Below are 19,269 nucleotides of genomic sequence, written 5' to 3' on the forward strand. Positions count from 1 at the left end.
TGTCTCTGTTCCATTTAGGTCCACAAAATGTTGTACATTGAAATGTATGTTGCTTGAGGACTTCCCAGGTAGCAAGCTATTTATAATTCTCTTATAGCTAAAGCTTTTGAGATGGTAGATTCTTCTCCTGCCCTTATACTGCTATTTGTCCATATAACCAAAACGGGAAGCAAGTTATTTGACACCCTTGTTGAAGTATGAACCTCCAAAAGCTAACCAGACAGAAGTCTTCATAACTCACATATCTTTCTGATGCCATTTCTAAGAAGAAATGGGGACAAAGTTGGAAAAGATACTATGAAATTTCTGTTGTCACAAAGATTTACAACAGCAACAAAATTAAGTATTAAACTAGGAGAGAGAGAAAAACCCTTAACATTCCTGTAGGAAACTGGAAGGAAAAGGACTGCAGGGGTTTGAGACCTGCAATGCTGTCATCTATGGTTTTTAACAATATGGGCTTCTGGAATAGTCCAAGACAATTCTTAGTATTAATCAGGGAATAGGACAGGACAGAGCCTTTCTTACAGACACCGTATCAGTAATGAATGAGAAAAAAAAGTTAGTTATTTGGTTATGACTTTTGCTGTGCTACATCTTCAGGACCTAAGTGCAAGTCCTAATTCCTTTCATTTTCAATTACAGGCATAGACAAGAGGTTTTTATGTCATATTGAATTCCTGTTAAAAATTTTCCCTATGATTGTCTGTAAGCAAGATAATGTTTGAGGCCTCCGGTGGCAAGAGTGAAAGTGTTAAGCACAAGAGAATAGCTGTGGAAAGCTTGCTAGACCCCTCAGTCCAGCTTTGCTAAAAGCCACCACAGTGGCAGAAATGGAGGAGTGCCTGAGGCAGAGCAGAGAGCACTCCTGGTGCTGCAGCAAATTGTTCTGGGTGCTCTTTTGTAATCTCAAAAAACAGCAAATCAAAAAGAAAAAAAGAAAAAGGAAAGAAAGAGAGAAAAAGAGTAAGAGAGAGAGAAAGAGAAAGAAAAGAAAACGGTGTTTTTTGAAGGAATATTTTATTACCTCAGTTGGTAATAAGAGGCTGCAGATACGATGGCAGTCTGGTGATAGCTGAAGATGAGCCTTCAATAAATTATGAGTAGTGTATCTATTGCTGAAGCTGATCTTTTCCAAACTTAATCTACCATTAGATCCTTTTTTTTGTTTCTCAGTCCTGTAAGGTTTTGCCTGACCTGTAAGTAGTCAGCCTTGAGAACAGAAATACAGTACATACAAGGTGTTTCACTGTTCGTATTTATTGAATAATACATGAGATTGGGTACTTTTCATTAGGCTTTATCTGTTCATAGTTAAAGAAATTTTCTTCTTGAATTTATACTACTGACACATAAAGCATTTTCATTATATTAATAAACATTATTTGACATGTATCTGTGTTATTTGTATACAATGTTATTGTAACTTTAAAACTTAAAGAGAAGTAAGCTCATGCTTTATTCTCTTAAAATTACTGTCCTTACCTTGTATGGCAGATCTTAGTAATTCAAAATCTCATTTTATTTAGTAGCAACGATCATTACAGAGAGTGTTGGGAGCAACAGAGAGAATACATGTTTGTGAAATCTTTCCCCAACAGTTTTTATTCACAATTGATCTGTATAGTTGTACCATGTATTTTGTTGTGTTGCCTTCATGAAGTGTAAGTTTATTCTCTAGTCTTACTACCATGATTATCATCCTGGGTCAGACAGCCTCATGTCTCAAGGGATTCCAGGAAAAAAAAATAATAGGAAAAAGTAGGCTTCAAATTGCTAGATGTATAAATTTTATGTATATTTGGGTAAGATATATGTAAATCTTTTCACACTCTACTGCTTTTTTAATAGTAACAAGAATATAAAAATCTTGACTGTGCAATATATTTTGTTTCATTATGTTAGTATACCAAGATAATTTTATCTTGGTACATACCTATCTTCCATATTGAAATGTGTGCATTTCCATGTAAAATCAGAAGTCAATTAAATTTCTTATTCTCTGTCAATGAAAAGAAAAGTCATCCCCAAACACCTATGTGTTATCAGTCTGACAGGACAGGAGATGTGCAAGTGGGTTTCAGACCTTGTGTTTCCACTTATGTCAGTCAGATGAGGAAGCTGCTTCATTCCCTGATCAGACTTCTTATTATACAGGGAGTAACTTTTATTTAAAATTGTTTTATAAATTAAAGTCAGCTTTGGACTAGTCATCCTCTGCCCAGTTTCATCTCTCCATATGACTGCATGGCAACTATCCCATAGTTTAATGTTTTGCTTAGAATGCTTTTCATTTTCAAGCTGCTTGTAATTGTGATTTGTTCATGCAGTTTCTTTTTTTTCCCAACCTTACCTTCAGCTGGTATAATATTTTTTATGATCTGGTATTTGTCTTCCAATGTCTTCATAGTGACTGCATTTTAATCCTCATTTCTCAGATTATGACTGGAAAAATCTTGCAGTATCCTCTTGAAAGCTCTCCAGCTCTTGATTACTTTAGTAGCCCTGCTCTGCATTTGCTTCATATTCAATTACTCTTATTTGAACATGGATAATCACATTTGTATGCAGGCCTCCAGAAAAGGTCATAGCAGTTTCTTATACCTATCTTTTGGTAAGTACCTTGTTTAGCACACAGAGATACTGTCATTTTTACCCTCATATCCTATGGGCTTTCAAGCATAGGATGGACTTGTTTTTTATGAATGTATGTCTTTTGTCTAATGGGATCCTCAAAAGTGGTCATGTTAGAAAAGATATTTTCTTGGGTTTATTTGTTATCATACATGAAGTGATGAAGTAGAGGTTGTCTTCCAGTTACATTTTTCTTGTTGACAGTTTGTAGTTCTGTGGAAGGACAGTTGAGAAAACAGGAGTTCCTTCATTGCAGAAGGTCATCACAATCTTTCTCAGAATGAGAAGGGCAGATACTACACACACTTGTGATGATCATACTGACAAACTGGAAGACAGACCACAGAATACACTGAACTTTCTAGACGAGATGGAAGGGCATTATTTTGATATTTTTAAGACAATGGATAGTTACTTTTGATCTCTGATAGCTGGAAAAGTTTCGATTTATAAATTTTGCACAGCCTCAAATGCTTTTTATAGCTTTGGCCTGGACAGTCATGCTCCACTTGTTCTCTTCCTCTTTCAAGAAGAGATCTAAAAACTTGAAATATAGCTCACTGTTCTCAGTTTGTCTAGGAAAATGTGTAGTACATCTGAGGCGAAATAGTTATGAGGAAATAGAAAGTTTTAGCTTTAACTTCAGATTGCTTTTGCACTTGAGAGTTTCCTGGCATTGTTTGTATGATATTGACTTTTATGGTCTTATAACCAACAGCAAGACATTTATTACATAATAAAAGTAAACACACTAAAAATAAGATCCATCAATCTCAGGTTATTACCTGCAAAAGAAAATTAAAATATCAATCTCAATGTGAAAGATGTGTTAAAGTTTTAAAGTTACTGCATACTCCTAAATGATTTTCATACCTTTCAATTCAATACAATTTTGTACATCCTTAGAGATGGACAGACACAGTTGGGTAAATTCTTGTAAAACGAGAAAGCTATATATTTCAAAAATGATACAATCCATGCAAATATTTTATCTAGAAAATATTGCAAAGATTTATGTGTGCACAAATACAGAAATCAGCATATAACAAGAAAGAGATTTCCTCTTATCCTGGGATTGTATGAAAATACAGGTTTCTATTTGCCTAAATAGCAATAATAAATATAACAGCTTGATTTCTGTAAGCCAATAAGGCTGTGGGGTTTTGTTTGTTTGTCTGAATTATTTTAAGACAAAATAATCACAAGTAGGCCAAACAAAGACAGACCGAACAAAAAATTTGCCAGTAAATAGTGGGCAATGTTTGATGCTGCAATATGTACATATCTGTACTATGTAGAGTCTTAGACTGTTGCATTTGACACCTTTGTAGTGTAAATATGGCTTAATTATCAGCTATTCCATGAACTTGCAGTTTACATGTTTTTGTCTCTGTGAGTGAACTTATCCTTCCCTTAGAGTAAACCTAATGAAATCTATTAATTTTTGATGAAATAATTTTTAAGAAGGATGTTAGATAACTTGGAGACTAAAGCTTTCCCAGCTTAGTTGTGTCTGTATGGGTGTGTGCATGCACACATGTGCCAGTGGCAAACAGTTTGGTCCTACCCTTGTAGTAGTAGATTTTGATCATGATTTTTTGTATTTCTGGAGTTGAGAAAAATTTCCTCATTTCGTTTTGGAGTGAATAACAGTAAAAACTCTGTGCATGATTTACCCTTAGCGACTCCATGTTAGCTCTTTCAACCTACTGTTCAAAGCTAAAACCTCTTAAAGATACTCAGTTTGCTGGAGGTTCATCACTGCTGAAGTACAAAATGATCCATTACTAGGGCCAGTGGTGTTTAACGTCTTCATTGAGGACCTGGACAACATAGTGCATGCTCAGCAAATTTCCCAGACAGTCTGTGGGAGTTTCATCTTTCAAGATACTAAAAACCAAACTGGACGTTGTCTAGGAAATCTGCTCTAGCTTCTTTGTCTCTTTTGCTTTCAAAAAAGCATCATTTCCATGTAAGGAAGTTTTCTATGTTGGTTTTGAGAATGAAGAAGAATTTTCCAAAGGGTGGCATTTTGCCATTTCTGTCATGGTACTGTTCTCTCATAAAAGACCTACCTACATCTACAATGTTCCACACTAATGTAGAAATCAGACCTAGTAGATAATTAACTATTCATTGTACATAGCTCCTGGAAATAGAAAGGACAAATTTGTTTAATAAATTGACAGTGAAATATTACATACTTTCCAATTGATTCAATATTTGGAATTATTTAAAAAAGAAATGTCAAAATCTACCATGCTGGAGTTTGATGTAAGACATTGGAAACTTAAAAGAAATCAAACATATTGATTTTGTAGTCTTTTTCTAGGTATAAATGGCAAGTACAGATTTGCAGAATTCTTTAGAATTAGTTTTTCAAAGCAAATCTCATTACTTAGACCTTAGACAAATAGCATTATACTATTCCAAAAATAGATTTATGAAATACTTTTTTATATATATCTATAAATATCTGAGTCCATCTTTTGTTCAGTACAGGACTTCTTCTTTTTTGAAAGATTATTAATTTTTTTTCTCTCTCTGAGTTCCTTTTGAAATGTTGTTTTTCTGAATTTGAGCAGAGTTTGAGTGTCACTCTTGCAAGAAAATTTAGCATTTTTTCATCTATTTTTTAGCTTACTTTGTTCTGTGTTTATAATGAGTATAGTTTTTACCCCTGTTCAAAGATTATTTTCTTCTTCTTTGAATTCATATCTTCTGTTTACGCATGAAACCACTAAATGCAACACTTACTGTAGCCACGTGGACAGGGTATCATGGGCTGTGCATCAGACTTGTTGAACATCTTGACATATGCCCTGAAATTTTCTGTAACCCAGATTTTCTCCACAGAGCTTCTGAAATTCCCCCCAGTGTTGTAATTTCAAAGCTGTCAGTGTCAAGGGACTATCTGACTTCCTTGTAACCTATGCTTTTTCCTTTGTGTGTGGTTTTGCCTGTGGCCACCAATTTAAGGTAATGTTAGAAGATACATAGGGAACTGCAATAGAGGGACAATGGAACAGCAAAAAGTCAGGAAGTTTGCATTTGGCTAAATTTAGGTGCAACATGGAAAACTTTTCCAGCTCTTTCAGTAAGAGCAGGAAAAAGAACAAATAGAATATATCCTTGTAAAGTTTTGTACAGATACGGAAAGAAGCGGAGGAAAAACATTCACCTTGTTCCTTCCTTTCTTCTTTCCCCTTCCTATTTTTCTTAATTGGTGTTAGACTGCTTTCTCCATTGTTGTTGTCAAGTTCCAATTACTGTATGTGCCCTAGAAAAACTGAGCGACTGATTCACAGAAACTGTTATTTTAACTGACATGAGCAGTGTGAGCTTTTTGCTGTTTAGGCCTCTAAGCAATCTTTGCAATGTAGTTGATGATTGTGACATCTGAGAAAAAAAAGAGATCAGTTTTGTTCTCCTGAAATCATTGTCAAACTAACCTTCTGAATACCAACCTCAGCAAAAGTTTGGAAGTTTTCATAGTTTTATAATTGATTTCAAATCCAGATGCCATATTCATGTAACAATTAGTAGGATTTGTGATGCCAGAGACCTCACATCCTTCAAAATTTATCAGAAAGTATCTTTTTTAAACTTGACCTTTTAAACCAAAGTAGAAAAAAATCCCAAAGCAGGACATTACATTGCCAGTAGTTGTCATGATGCCGTGATAGGTTTGAAGTGAAGACATCAAAAACATATAGGCATTGCTTATTGAATATTTAAAGATTCTTTCATTCCAGTGTGGACACCATGGTAAGAAAACTTGGATGGAATAGAACAGTCCTTCAAAAGTTTATTTGGTTCAGTGACAGGGGCCATTTATATTTTGGGTGTTTTTTTTCATTAAAAACTACTACTGTTTAATTTTAGGTTACTTCTCTGTTATTGTAAATCAGAAAGAGGTAGATGATGAAACCTAATATACCAAAAAACAATTAAGGAAACTCTCCATAAGTGAAAGCAAAGGATTACTATGTTTAAAGTGTTGTCAATACATTTTGAAGTGGCCTGTGTTGCAAATATATATGGAATTTAGCTTTAGAAAGAGTCTTGAAAAGGCTCTGAATGAATAATATGATACATGCCATCTGAGAATGAGTAATTTTTTAAATATGAGTTTACTTAATAACCTTCATATATCATCAAAAATGTTTTTTACAGTTTTTTACAGTCCTGTTGTGAAGTAGCCTTTTGCCTCTGTCTGATAATGAATATTAGTGTTACATTTTAGCATATAGATTATAAAGTTTTGAATACTTTTCTAAAAAAATAAATATGCAGCATGCTAGTTAGTTTAAACAGGGAGTTAAACCTTTTGCATTTTAGCTAATTGATAAATTTAATTATGGATTTTGATCATGTGCATTTCTTAAACAGTTCTGTCTAGGAAGATAGAGGTGAACTATGAGGAAGGCCTATCTTTTAGCTTCAATTTCATTAATAAATCTTAATTAATAAACAATGCTTCAGACTGATCTGTGCTAGGAAGTGAAGCATACACACATTTTTATGTCTGTCGTAATGATGAAGATAGACACTTGAAGAAATCTTTGGACATGAACCTGCTTTGCAATCTCAGTGCATATTTTTGCTAAAACCAAATACTAAGACTAAACAGATTCTTTTTCAAACACTGTAATTTTATATTTTTTTTTCCAGAACTAGGAAAGACTTGGATGAAGAAAAAATGAGATGAAGCATACTGAGAACACTCTAGTGTTCGTTCCATATAAAAAAATCCATTACCTTAAATGCTTCTATCTAGTATGGTTCATAATTGTTCTCAATAAATGGCAAACATCAAATTATTTCGTGAATCAAGCGTCTGTGATTGCAGATTCTCAATCTTATTAACAGTAGACCTCAGTAACACTACAGACAAATATGGGTCTTTCACTGAAAATTTGGCAATGAATTTAAAGCTTGTTGGGTGTATATGAGCTTTGGTCGGCTAAGACTCTCATAATCCAAACATTAAACTATTTTGATCACTGTTAGGAACCTTCAAAGGATAATTCATCCTAGGTCTAGACTAGAAACAGCAAAGTCTATGCAGATGAAACTGTGCAGCTACCTCAGTATACTTCAATCAAAGTTTTAGAAAAGCACATAAATAATGTAGCTGAATGCTTGATCTTGACAAGGGGTGAAATCCTGTGAACTATTATATGTATTATTGAACATGGGTGTCATTCTCAGATCACTTATCTTTTACTGGGTTTTAGGAGGTTGTGGTAAAATGTGTGCCAGTTTCAAGATGCCAATTACCATATTTTCTTGAGTTCTTGACAGATGTAGTGGTAAGAAGATGCAGGTAAACATCACATTGTAGGAGACCTTCTTTACACAGATAGAAGACTGAATTTCTGCAATAGAATTTCAACAGCTAGGCAATGACAGTTGTCATGTATATGGTAGATGTGGATTTGCTGTAATGTGCATTCCTCAAGAATGCAGTTTATCAGAAGTCATAATAGCTTTGAATAATGTATTTTTTTCTGATAGCACATCCCCTCATAAAAATTAATGCTGACTTTTGGATTGTATAAATTTTTGCTGCATGCACCAGATCTTTTGATGAAACTACTTCATTTTACAGTGTTTTGTAAAAACTTTTTCGTTTAAAAATAACATAAAGAGTGTTACACGTATTTTCCTGTATCAAAGCAGATAAAAAGCTTTTATTTCTTTTACTTGTATTGCATAATTGCCTGTGTTAAACTATCATGACTAAGGCAGCAAAAAGGAGAAAGTTTGCCAAGGGAGAGGTAGTATTTTTCAAAGTGATAAAAAACGTATATATATATATATATTTGTATATATATATATATATATATATACAAATATATATATATTGTAACTTGTTTTCAACATTTAGGAATATTAATCAGTATCTTTAATTTATTCCAATTCTTCTGTTTTCTTAAAATGATTTTCTTTATTTTATATTTATTCTTTCTCATGTATGTAAATCAAACACCGACTCTTGCTGATGTGAATGAGTACATAAAAATAAATACTCTATTCTATTACCCCTGCTGAAACAGTACAAAATAAGCCAGGTGTCATCTTGTTTGCTTCTTCCTTTGATAGCTATTCCCACAACAATCTTAAGCAGTTCCTGTAATGCACAGGAGTCTTAGATCTTTGATCTGCAACATTAGTAGAACATGTCTAATTCATCATTCATTAGAGTGTTATGTGGCTTTTTTTTCTTGCTAATATTTATAGAATATTTTGATATTTTTCTCATAAAATGATGTTGTAAGTGAAAGCATTCTCTGGTTTAATTTTTTTATCTTTATGTTTTTTGACCTTTTCAAAATTTTGTTATATAATTTGGGTTGTAAATTATGTTCAATTACTATCATTTAAATGCCAGTGTGACTGTTTGAGTAACGCATTAAGGGTGTGCATTCAATAATTGAACTTACATGGTATAATAGGGCTTAATTAGTATTGATATATTGATATAATTCTTTACAATCCTCTGAGGATATGCACGTATTGAATAATTAATTCTCTCAACATGTATGTTAGTGAGGTTGGTATGGTTATGTTTATTCTGCACGTGGATAGCATAAGGAAAGAGAGGAGTATGGGGTGAAAGAATTTGTTCATGAAACATACAGCTTCTGACACAATACCTGAATTACATGTGAGCTTTTCAGACCACCATTTCTCTGATGAGCATGTTTATCTTCTATGCTCTGTTCTTGATGGATTTCTCCTCTAAAGGAAATTAAAAATTTTAGTTCGTCCTACTTCCATGAAAGGAATGGCATGCCATTAATAAATTTCAAAGAAGTTCAAGAACAAAATCAATTCCATTTTCCTCCTCCCCTACATACTTCTGCATTTTGTAGGTGCAGGAGTATCATCTTTAAAGTGATAACTTGTTCAGACAATCTCTTTCAAAGAACTAATATTTACAAACGGTAGTAAGTTTCTGCAGTAAAAAAGGAAAATATTTCCATTCAATTCTTCCCAATGTCACTGCTTAGGTCTCTTCATATTTCTTGTTTCTTTTAACAAATATTGACTTAATTTATTTTCTAGAACCTGGACTAATTTGTATCTAAAGAGAAAAACTAACTTTTTTATGTACTTGAGACGTTAACTTACTGTCAGAGACCAGGTAATTAACATTCTTCTAAAATGCTATTTCACCACTTAAATGAAAACTGTACATAAAGGGCTTTCTACTGCCCGCATCCATAATTATACTGTATGAATATTTTTGCGATATTTACAAAATAAAATTAAATAAAAAGTTCTTTTACTTCATTCTAAGAAAAGCAGCAAGATTTGTAGGACATTTTTCTTGATAATAGATCTGTAAGAAACTTCATTGAAAGGCTGTTAAACCAAGAACTGAGTTTGAAATTAGCTTTGAAAATGATGATGTCTGTTATAAACTGAAATATTTTGTGCAAGTAGATTTCATAATCTAGTTTTCCTTATATGTATAAGGAATACTGTTTTAAACAAACAAACAAACAAACAAATGAACAAGCAAACAAAAGCCAACACCAAAACCACAGCCAAATAATTAATTATATTTGTTGGACAAGTATTCATTACTTAATTGTACAAATTTTAACTGTAACATATTTCATTCTTTTTTTTGACAGTATTACCTAGTCATACATGTGGCAACCCAGGAGAAATACCTAAAGGAGTACTTCATGGAACAAGATTCAACATTGGTGATAAAATCCGATATAGCTGTATCTCTGGTTACATTCTGGAAGGCCATGCCATGTTGACATGTATTGTGAGTCCTGGAAATGGTGCATCATGGGATTTTCCAGTTCCTTTTTGCAGAGGTAAAAATGAAGGCATGAAATATCTTTTAAATATTAAGACAATATTTAAACAGGAGATTAAATTAATTTATTTTGAGGTGGTTCGATTTTATTTTCTTTTTTTTACTTTCAAAATGTAAGCGTACTAATGTACTGTCTAAAAGTTTACTACATTTTAAAGTGTAATAACTAAAACAATAGCTCTCCAGATGTTATCTGCTTATCTTTTCCTTTTCATTTACGTGGGACTTACCTACATCAATTTGCCAGGCAGAACCTGACAAATGGTTTTTAAACCATTGGAAACTTGTTGCTTTGGAAACTTGTTGCCAGGAGAAGGCTTCAATGAGGTAAACTTTGAAGGGTGGTCCAGTCTCTTTGAGTCCCACTCCTGTTCAAACCATGGATAACTTCAAAATTGTATCAGATTGCTCAGGGTTTTGCCCAGTTGAAAATTTTATATCTCCATGGATGGAGATTCTAAAGCCTCTCTGGAAACATGTTATGGTGCCTAGCTGCCCTCATTTGCACGTCCAATTTATATCAGAATTTTACAGATTATGTCTATTTCGTCTTCTGTTGTGAGTCTATGAAAAGATTCTGGTTCCAGTTTTCCTAAACTAAAGAGTGCAGTAAGATTTTACTTACCCTCCACTTGTCCAGACTGAAAAATCCATTTCCTTCATCCTCTTTTCTCATGCATCACATTCTTCAGCATCCTGATGATTTCAGTGGCCCTTCTCTGTCCAAGTTCTAGTCTGTCAATGTCAGTGTTTCTTTAATACTGGAGGACATACAGTGGACAAAGCATTTCAGATGGGGCCTGCTTAGTTTCAGGCAGATGAGCTCCAACTCTGTCTTTAGCTGCTGGCTATGCTCTTGCTCATGCAACCCAATACAAGGTAAGCTTTCAATACTACAGAAGTGAACCACAGACTCAGCTTCTGTTCCACCAGAACTTCAGGTCCTTTTTGTTAGAGCTGCCACCTAGCAAATAATTTTTGCATGGGATGATCCTGTTCCAGGTATAAAACTTTACATTTCTGTTTTGGAATTTCGTGAGAATTCTGTCATTCTTCCGGTTTGTCAAATCCTGTCATCTGCAAACCTTGTCAGAGTGTATTCAACCCCATACTCTAGACTGGTGAAGGTATTATATAAATTCAACCCCATTTTGAATCCTCAGGAAGTGCTTCAAATCACTGACCATAAGCTTGACTTAAAAAAATTGGCCCCTGCTGTGTCAGCCTGATAGTCCAGACATTTTTCACTCACATATGCCTTCAGTCCACATGCCTTCAATTTGTCTATGAGGACATAGTGGAGAACTGTGTTGTGAAAACTTGGTTGACATCAAGCTAAATCCTTTCATAAAAGAAAGCAGTGAAACAGTCAAAAATGATTTATATTGGCAAAAACTGTCTGTTCCTGTTCACCTTTTAGTCCTTTGTGTGCTTGTTTTTGATAAACATTTTCAGCACAATTTTCTGGAGATCTGAAGTGAACTTGACAGATAGACAGTTGCTAGAATCCTTGCTTTTTGAAAATAAGAAATGAAAAATTATTTTTTTTCTGGTTATGGAGAATCACCCTTGGATTTTCACAGCCTTCCAAAGATGATACAGTGCAGCTTCACACTGTGGCACACCAAGAACCCCTAGGTACATGTAGTTCAGTATCATGAACTGGCACATATCTTGTTTAGTTCTATAATTCCTTGTACTGTTTAAGTACAAGGCTACCACTTTTCTTCACAAAACTTCTCTATTATATTGAGAATTGGGAGGCCTGATGACATCCTACTGAAGAGAGATGCAAAGGGGACATTGAGCGCCTTAATTTTTTCTGTGTCTTCATTCCAAGGTCACTTACCTCACTGAAGCAACAGACCACCATGTCCTTTATTTTACTTTTGTTGTTGATCCCCCTATAGAATGGTTTCTAGAATGACTACTCTTCCCATTCCTCACCAGTTTAATGCACTTGAGCTTTGTCTTTCCTCCTTCAATCTCTACATTCCTGAGCAACATGGTTTAATGGTGAACATGGTGGTGTTGCTAGGTTGGCAGTTGGACTTGATCTTAAAGTAACTCTATTCCTTAATGATTCTGTGATTCTATATCCCTTTCAAGTAGCTTGTCCCTATTTTCACATTTCATCCACTGCTTTGGGGTTCTTTATTTTTTTTCACATTTCAGTTTAAACACTTCAGTCAGGAATTTTCTGTTCAGTCCCAACAGCCTCCTGCTATGCCTACATATATGTACATAAATAGATGCATCATTCCTGAGCTAGGAGAAAGCTGCCCTTGAAGTCAAACAAGCTCTGCTGGGCCCTCTAGCCCTTCAAGACATCAGCTCATGAGATCCTGTTTCCTACTTCACAAAGAGGTTGAAATCTTCTCAGCTGAAGCCCAAGGAGTTGATTCTATAACTTGCCTTGCTTGCTTCCCTCAATATTTTCTGCTAATGGTTATTGCGACCAAAGCTTCTGTTGAATATCACTTATTTGTATGGTTCTTTGCTCCCTATGCCTAGTCAGTCTGTCCAGTGCCTGTATTAATAAAATTATTTGCAGTGACCTCAGAACTCTAGTGCTTTACTTACTCTCTGCTATGCTGTCATCCACAGAGATGTGGGAATGGTTAAAGTCTCTGATGATAACTAGACCCTGTGTCTGTGAAACTTCTAGTACTTTAAAGGTTTTGACCACTGCTTGATCAGATGGTCTGTAGCAGATATTCATCATAATGACCTCTCTCTTGACTCTTCAGTCCTATTCTAGCCCACAGGAGCTCAAGAGCTTGTTGCCTGTAGCACTGCAGAGAGAGCTCTGCTGATTCAAGATCCTACTTTGTGTAGCGTGCAGCCTGTCCTTTTCTTCCTGCGTTTCCTTAGAGTCAGTCTGTCTGTTGCAGCCCTCCAGTTGGGTGAACTGTCCCACTACACTCTGATCTTGATAACACCACAGTTCTGTGACTGTATATGCATTTCCAGTTTGTCCAGTGTGCTTCCCATGAAGCACATTTTTGCATGCAGGCACTTCAACTGGGCTTCCAGTCATGCTGCTTTCTGAGAGGGTGGGTGAGAAACATTCGTTGCCCTGTCCCATGTGTTCTTCCCTTGGCCTGTTAACCCACTTGCCTTTATAGTTTTGGCCTTTGTCCCTGACAAATGTACTTTAGAGCTTGCTTCACCAGGTCAACAAAACTGTTGCTCCTCTCCTGTCCTCATTCCTTGAAGAGGACCCTGTGGTCAAAGAGGTCAAAGCCTTGTTGCCCAGCACCAGCTCCTTAGTCAAGTGTTCTTCTGCAGGAATCTAATACTCCTACCCAAACTTTTCCTCTTGCATTAAGGAGAACCCCTGTGGTCTCCTGTGCTCTTCACCCTAATCTTATGCCCTTTGGACATGCTTCACTGCTCACACTCTCCCTTGGCAGTATTATTCATACCCATGTGGATGAGTAACAAAGGGAAGTTATGGCATCCTGTAATAATTTGTAAAGGTTACTTGTGACTGAAGGGTCTCATAATGTAACTCCTCACAGCAAAGAAATATTTTATAAATTTCTGTGCTCCAAAACAAATATAAGGATTAGTATTTAAAACCAGCAAAATATTAAGTAGCTTTTGTTGTTTGTATTTGATTTAAATCAGTAGTTAACAGAGATTTCTTTTACTGGTGCTTCAAAACAGAAAGAAAACAAAAATTTTCTAGCCATTCAGTGTCTGATCTTAGATGTTAGGGGTTTTTTTTGTCCTTCTAATAAGGTATAGTAAACAGGTTTCAAAAAAATATACATGTCACAAGTTCATGATATCATCAGTGTCTACTAAATATTTGTTGTATTTCTGCAGATACTGCCATTTTTGACAATGTTTACTACATACAAATATCTTTAACAGGACTGAAATTTTGTTCATAATTTGTAACTCTATGAATTAAACCTAATAATAAAAAATCAAGTGGTGTCCTAAACCTTCTGTAGAACTTACATGAAATCCAAATAATTCTGTATACATTTTCAAGAAATGAGGAACATAACAGAAAAGTTATTTAACAGTTAATGATTTATGTGAGCTCAGCCATTCCTTCGGTGGATTTTTAGAGTTCATGTGGAATGTGGATTTGATGAGAGATTTTAGACATTCTTTATTTTATTTCATTTCATTTTTTCACTTTGGAACATATGCCATGAGTTAGCCCTTTCCATTTCCTATGTCTTCAAGCAAGAAATGTTCCCCTATTGTTTCTCTAAGAACTTTGATCTTTTCCATGAAAGCATCTTTTGTTACAGTTTTATTTCCAGATGGTATTCTTCTTTCTTGTCATCATAAACTAATTTCATGGCAAACATGCATGATAGCATAACAGAGTTAGATAAAGCTACGAGTTTCGGATACTGAAAAATCCTAACAGGCTTGTTCTCTGTAGTATGTTCCCCTAGCTTTGCTGATGCTGAAAAATTACTATTTTCTGCCGTTGTGTTGCTTAATAATTTCAGAAGCATTAAGAAGCTGATGTCTATTTTTGTACTAATTTGTACATTGTCTAACTGTACAACTGCTGTTTTTGCTTGAAGAATTCCTAGTGAATTACTAAACCTCAAGGGACATGTAAACAGCATGACAACATTGGCTCTTGTATCTACCATTTTGTTTCTTTGGCTGCTGCTTAGTTTCAGAGGTTTGCTTTTTAAAGTATAGCTATAGTGAGAGTGGCGGAGCTGAACTGTGCCATAGAATCATCTATGGCCTAGAATGAACTCTGAACAGAAATCACATGAGCAGTCAGTGCCATTTTTAGAAAGTTTGAAAATTTGAATGTCAAGACATTTGCTTTGTTTGTTTGTTTGTTTTCTTTCAATAAAAAACCCCAGATCCCCCAAAATAGAAAACAGCCCCAGAGAAAATTTCAAAGGTAAATCCTGAAAGACAAGGTAATTATTAAAACTTAGTCCTGTTTTTCCATATGGTAAATAAGAGCAACCATGGACTTTTCTGTAATAAAAATATAATCAGAAAGTACCATGAGTTTCTGCAAAAAAATTGTATACATGGCTTATAAAAATATTCAGAGAGAATAAATGGCCCACCTAAATCCTGTTCCTACTATTTTTTCCTGATAATTAAAAGGTCTTTGTTGTCTCATTCTCAGCTACCATAATAGTGTCACCCAAAACATTTGCCTTCTTTGTCTTGAGGTTGAAATACTGTGCAGTACAAGTCTGAAACATTTTGAAAGTTAATTTCATTCTCTTCAGTAGTTCCCCTAATAGCTGATTTATGATATGTGACTACTTCTAAATGAACTTTGTATAATTAGGTTCTCAATTCTCAGTAATTTTGAGAATCCCTAGTTGATTATAGTTGCATGAGTCAAGATTTTTATGAAGCTAACATTAGGAATACAAATTGGATTAGTGATATTACAACGGCAAGCTTTTTCTCACAATGAAAATAGCTGTGAAGGGAAGAACATGTAATATATTATCATTAAAAAGACATCCAATTATTGGAGGGAAAATAAAGAAGATAAACCAGTAAAAGAGATCATATGTTGGAAAGGTCCAAAAGGAATAAGTAATAATTAATCAGGTTTCAGATTTAAGAAATATTATTGCAGCAATATTTTGGTGAAAAATATATGTTTTACATATATACATATATATAAAATAAAAATATATTCCTAGATAAAGGGAGAAAGGAAGAAGAGTCTATGATTCACTGAAGACTAAAATAAACTGAATACAGAGATTCAGAGCTGATATTTTTGAAACAACTAGTAAAGAGAAAGTTATGGTTTTGGTGTTACCCGTACCTTCTAAGGCAGCAAGTAATTCTCTCATGTAATTTCTTCTCACCCTCTGAGATTTAGACAAATATAATGTAAAGTAAAATACGCAGGTATCCCCAGAAATGCCAAGGCAGTGGAAAGAATTCAAAAGTTTATTCAGAAGGCCAGAACATGAAAAAACTTACAAATACCTCACAGTGCTGTTGAACTCTGGGCCCCAGGAAGAAAAAGGCAAGTTCCTGCCCTCTCCAGGGCCTTTAGTATCCTAAAGTATCCTCTGTTTCTCCCCCGCCTTCCCAAGGCCTCTGTACATGTCTGTTAAGGTTATCTCTCTCCGGCATAGCAGAGAGAGATAACACAGCTCTCTCTGCAACCCCCTCTGCACTGCAGAAGGGCAAAAACCCAACAAACATCTAACCCTCTTGAGAAGGCACTTTGCAGGCTTCCTAAGCAAAAACGAGTTTCTAGTCTTGCCATTACTTCTAAAATCATAACTATTCCTATATATGGTTTTATAAGTTTAAGGTAGAGAAAAAAATGTCCAAATCCCACAATTTGTTCATGTTTATAATTTAAAATAAATTTAAAAAAAAAACAAACAAAGGAAAGAAAAATAACATCTCCCAATAATTCTGCTTATTGATGTTACATTAAATGGTAAAATTGGAATAATTTTCCAAATCTAATTTTTAGAGTGACATGGCCAATTCCTGTCTGAGCAATTATGTTCCCTTTCAGAATAATCTAAATTATTGTAATGTTTACATTGAGATGAAATTTAGAAAAAACTTCATTGTGGCTAGTCAAGAAAGAAGTCAGAGGAGAGTTTCAGGAAAAATAGATAGAATATACAGTATAATTTCTTACACAGTAATGCAGGACAGTCTAGATAACACCCAGTGGAGATATGGACACAGCTACAAGTATGCATTCTTATATATGTGTGTGTATGTATATGCATACATATATTTTTACACATACATATAATTATGTTTAGACATTCTTATTCTAGCATGTGTCAGTAGGTATGGAGGGACCTGATAAAAAAATGAAAGTATGTCAGGTCAGAGGTTGATCTGTGAAATAACGTGCACAGAGGATGGGAACAAGTGAAAATATGAGACAGTGAAATTGGACAATGAAAACATAGCAGAAGTATCCAGAATGATGAAGTAAATTCAAAGAATAAAATCCAAACCTTTGGTCTGACCATTAGGAACGTAGACACAGTTAATGTCAGAGGAAGATTCATTTGCTAAAAATGGAAAACAAAACCTCAGGGGCAGTCATAAAAAGATGAAGGATTTGATAACTGAATGTAGACTTCTGGGAATAACTGGATTAACTTTTCAAATTATAAAAAAGAAAAAAATGTTAAATTTGTAGCAGTCATTAATGTGTTCTCAAAGAATTCAACCATTTCTGTTTTGCTATAAAATTAGGGCTTTACGATTAATTTGTTGTAGACTGTTGCTTTAAGGGATCATTATCAGTGTTAAAAATATACTCTCAAGTGAAGGATAATCATATCTGGAAAACAGCTTAGGATACTTAATTGAAGAAGAAGATAACATTTACAAGATATCCAGAAGACTGATGTTTTTATTTCTGTGGAAGAGGGAGTATGAGGTTACTGCTGACTAAATTTTGAACTTTTTAACCAAAAACCAAATTTTTGCATAAAAAATATGGCAAAGTGGGAGTTTTGACTTTAAATTTGCTCAAGTACGAACTACCAGTTAATAAATGAACTTTTCTGCCAAGTGAGCAAATAATTAGTTCATCACCATTTTTGTATTATTTGAAATTTATAACTTTGTTGACTATGAGATCAGATATCCTGTCCAGAGTGGATGGAGGGGAGTTAGGTCTTTGTAACATAACAAACTGTTATGACAGAATAAATAATTAAAAGTTACTAAATTAAGAACAATATTTACAAATTGGTGGCCCCCTGGTGGTCTAGTGCTTAGGATGCAGCGCTCTCACCGCCGCGGCCCGGGTTTGATTCCTGGTCAGGGAACCCCTCCGGGCAGATGGAGCTCGTCAGCCCTGTAAGGCCATCCATCTAAGAGAAGGTCACTCTAAACAAACCTACGTCCTGAGGACCTCGCTGCCACTGTCCAAGCTCGCTTGGCCCCGGCAGATGAACCTCAGGATTAAAGGGTGGGCTCAGTTCAGCGCACACTGTGTCTCACCTAAAAAATCCACTGTGCAGGCTGGAAGGGTAATGACCTTTCCCAAATCTTCATTCATGAAGACTGGCCATACATACATTTACAAATTAAAAATGACCAATACAAGACTACCCATCTGAGTCCAATATTGTCAGGGCCCATAACTATAGGATGATCCTACTGGGGTCTATTTAGATCAAGCTCACTGAAATCTCAAAGATAAAATGTTCATCTACAGCTGCAGCGGTTGCCCATAGGTCCCTAAACAAATTGCAACAATTTGTGTGTTTCTATTTTGTACATACTATTAACTTGATGTGAGAAATCTTTTTATTTAATATATGTGAAATAGACACTGTTTTCCTAAACCACAATAATTTCTGAAATTTTAACAAAAAAAAAGCCATTCTACTTAAAGAGCAATCCCAATTATTTTGAAGTGTCCTTTGACAACCATGGAGAGAGAAGTAAAATTAATCTTAGATGCATGGTCAAATGAGTATTTAATTTATGTGAAGTTGATCAACAGCAATAGAAGAAATTGAGAAAGGAAGGCAAACTGATTAGAGCACTTATTTGAGATGTAGTACATCAGAATTCAAGTGATGATAGGAAAAAAACAAACAACAACAACAAGTTTCTATTTTTTATAACACAGAAAAGAAGCATAGGTGTTGACTTTTACCTATTCAAAATAAAGTCTGTAAAAGTCTAAAATAGTAAAGGAGATAAGCAAGAAGAGGTGTATATTTTGGTTAAAGAGCTGGCTGACTGCTGCAACTAAATTAAGTAAATTAGTTATCTGATGAATGTGTAATGCTTATGCTACATCATTGTAA

At 34.7% G+C, this 19,269-nt stretch overlaps 1 protein-coding gene across 2 annotated transcripts in view; it reads left to right on the top strand.

Annotated features, from left to right (window-relative positions):
• CSMD1 (CUB and Sushi multiple domains 1) overlaps positions 1 to 19,269 on the top strand; it is a 1,077,872-nt gene that overhangs the window by 516,007 nt on the left and 542,596 nt on the right. For both annotated transcript variants that reach the window (XM_064650377.1, XM_064650376.1), the window contains exon 4: positions 10,284 to 10,478. In XM_064650377.1, coding sequence (XP_064506447.1) covers positions 10,284 to 10,478 — 195 coding nt within the window. The remainder of the gene's footprint in view (positions 1 to 10,283; positions 10,479 to 19,269) is intronic.

Source organism: Pseudopipra pipra, chromosome 3 (genome assembly GCF_036250125.1).
Source record: "Pseudopipra pipra isolate bDixPip1 chromosome 3, bDixPip1.hap1, whole genome shotgun sequence".
In the NCBI taxonomy this organism is placed as follows: domain Eukaryota; kingdom Metazoa; phylum Chordata; class Aves; order Passeriformes; family Pipridae; genus Pseudopipra; species Pseudopipra pipra.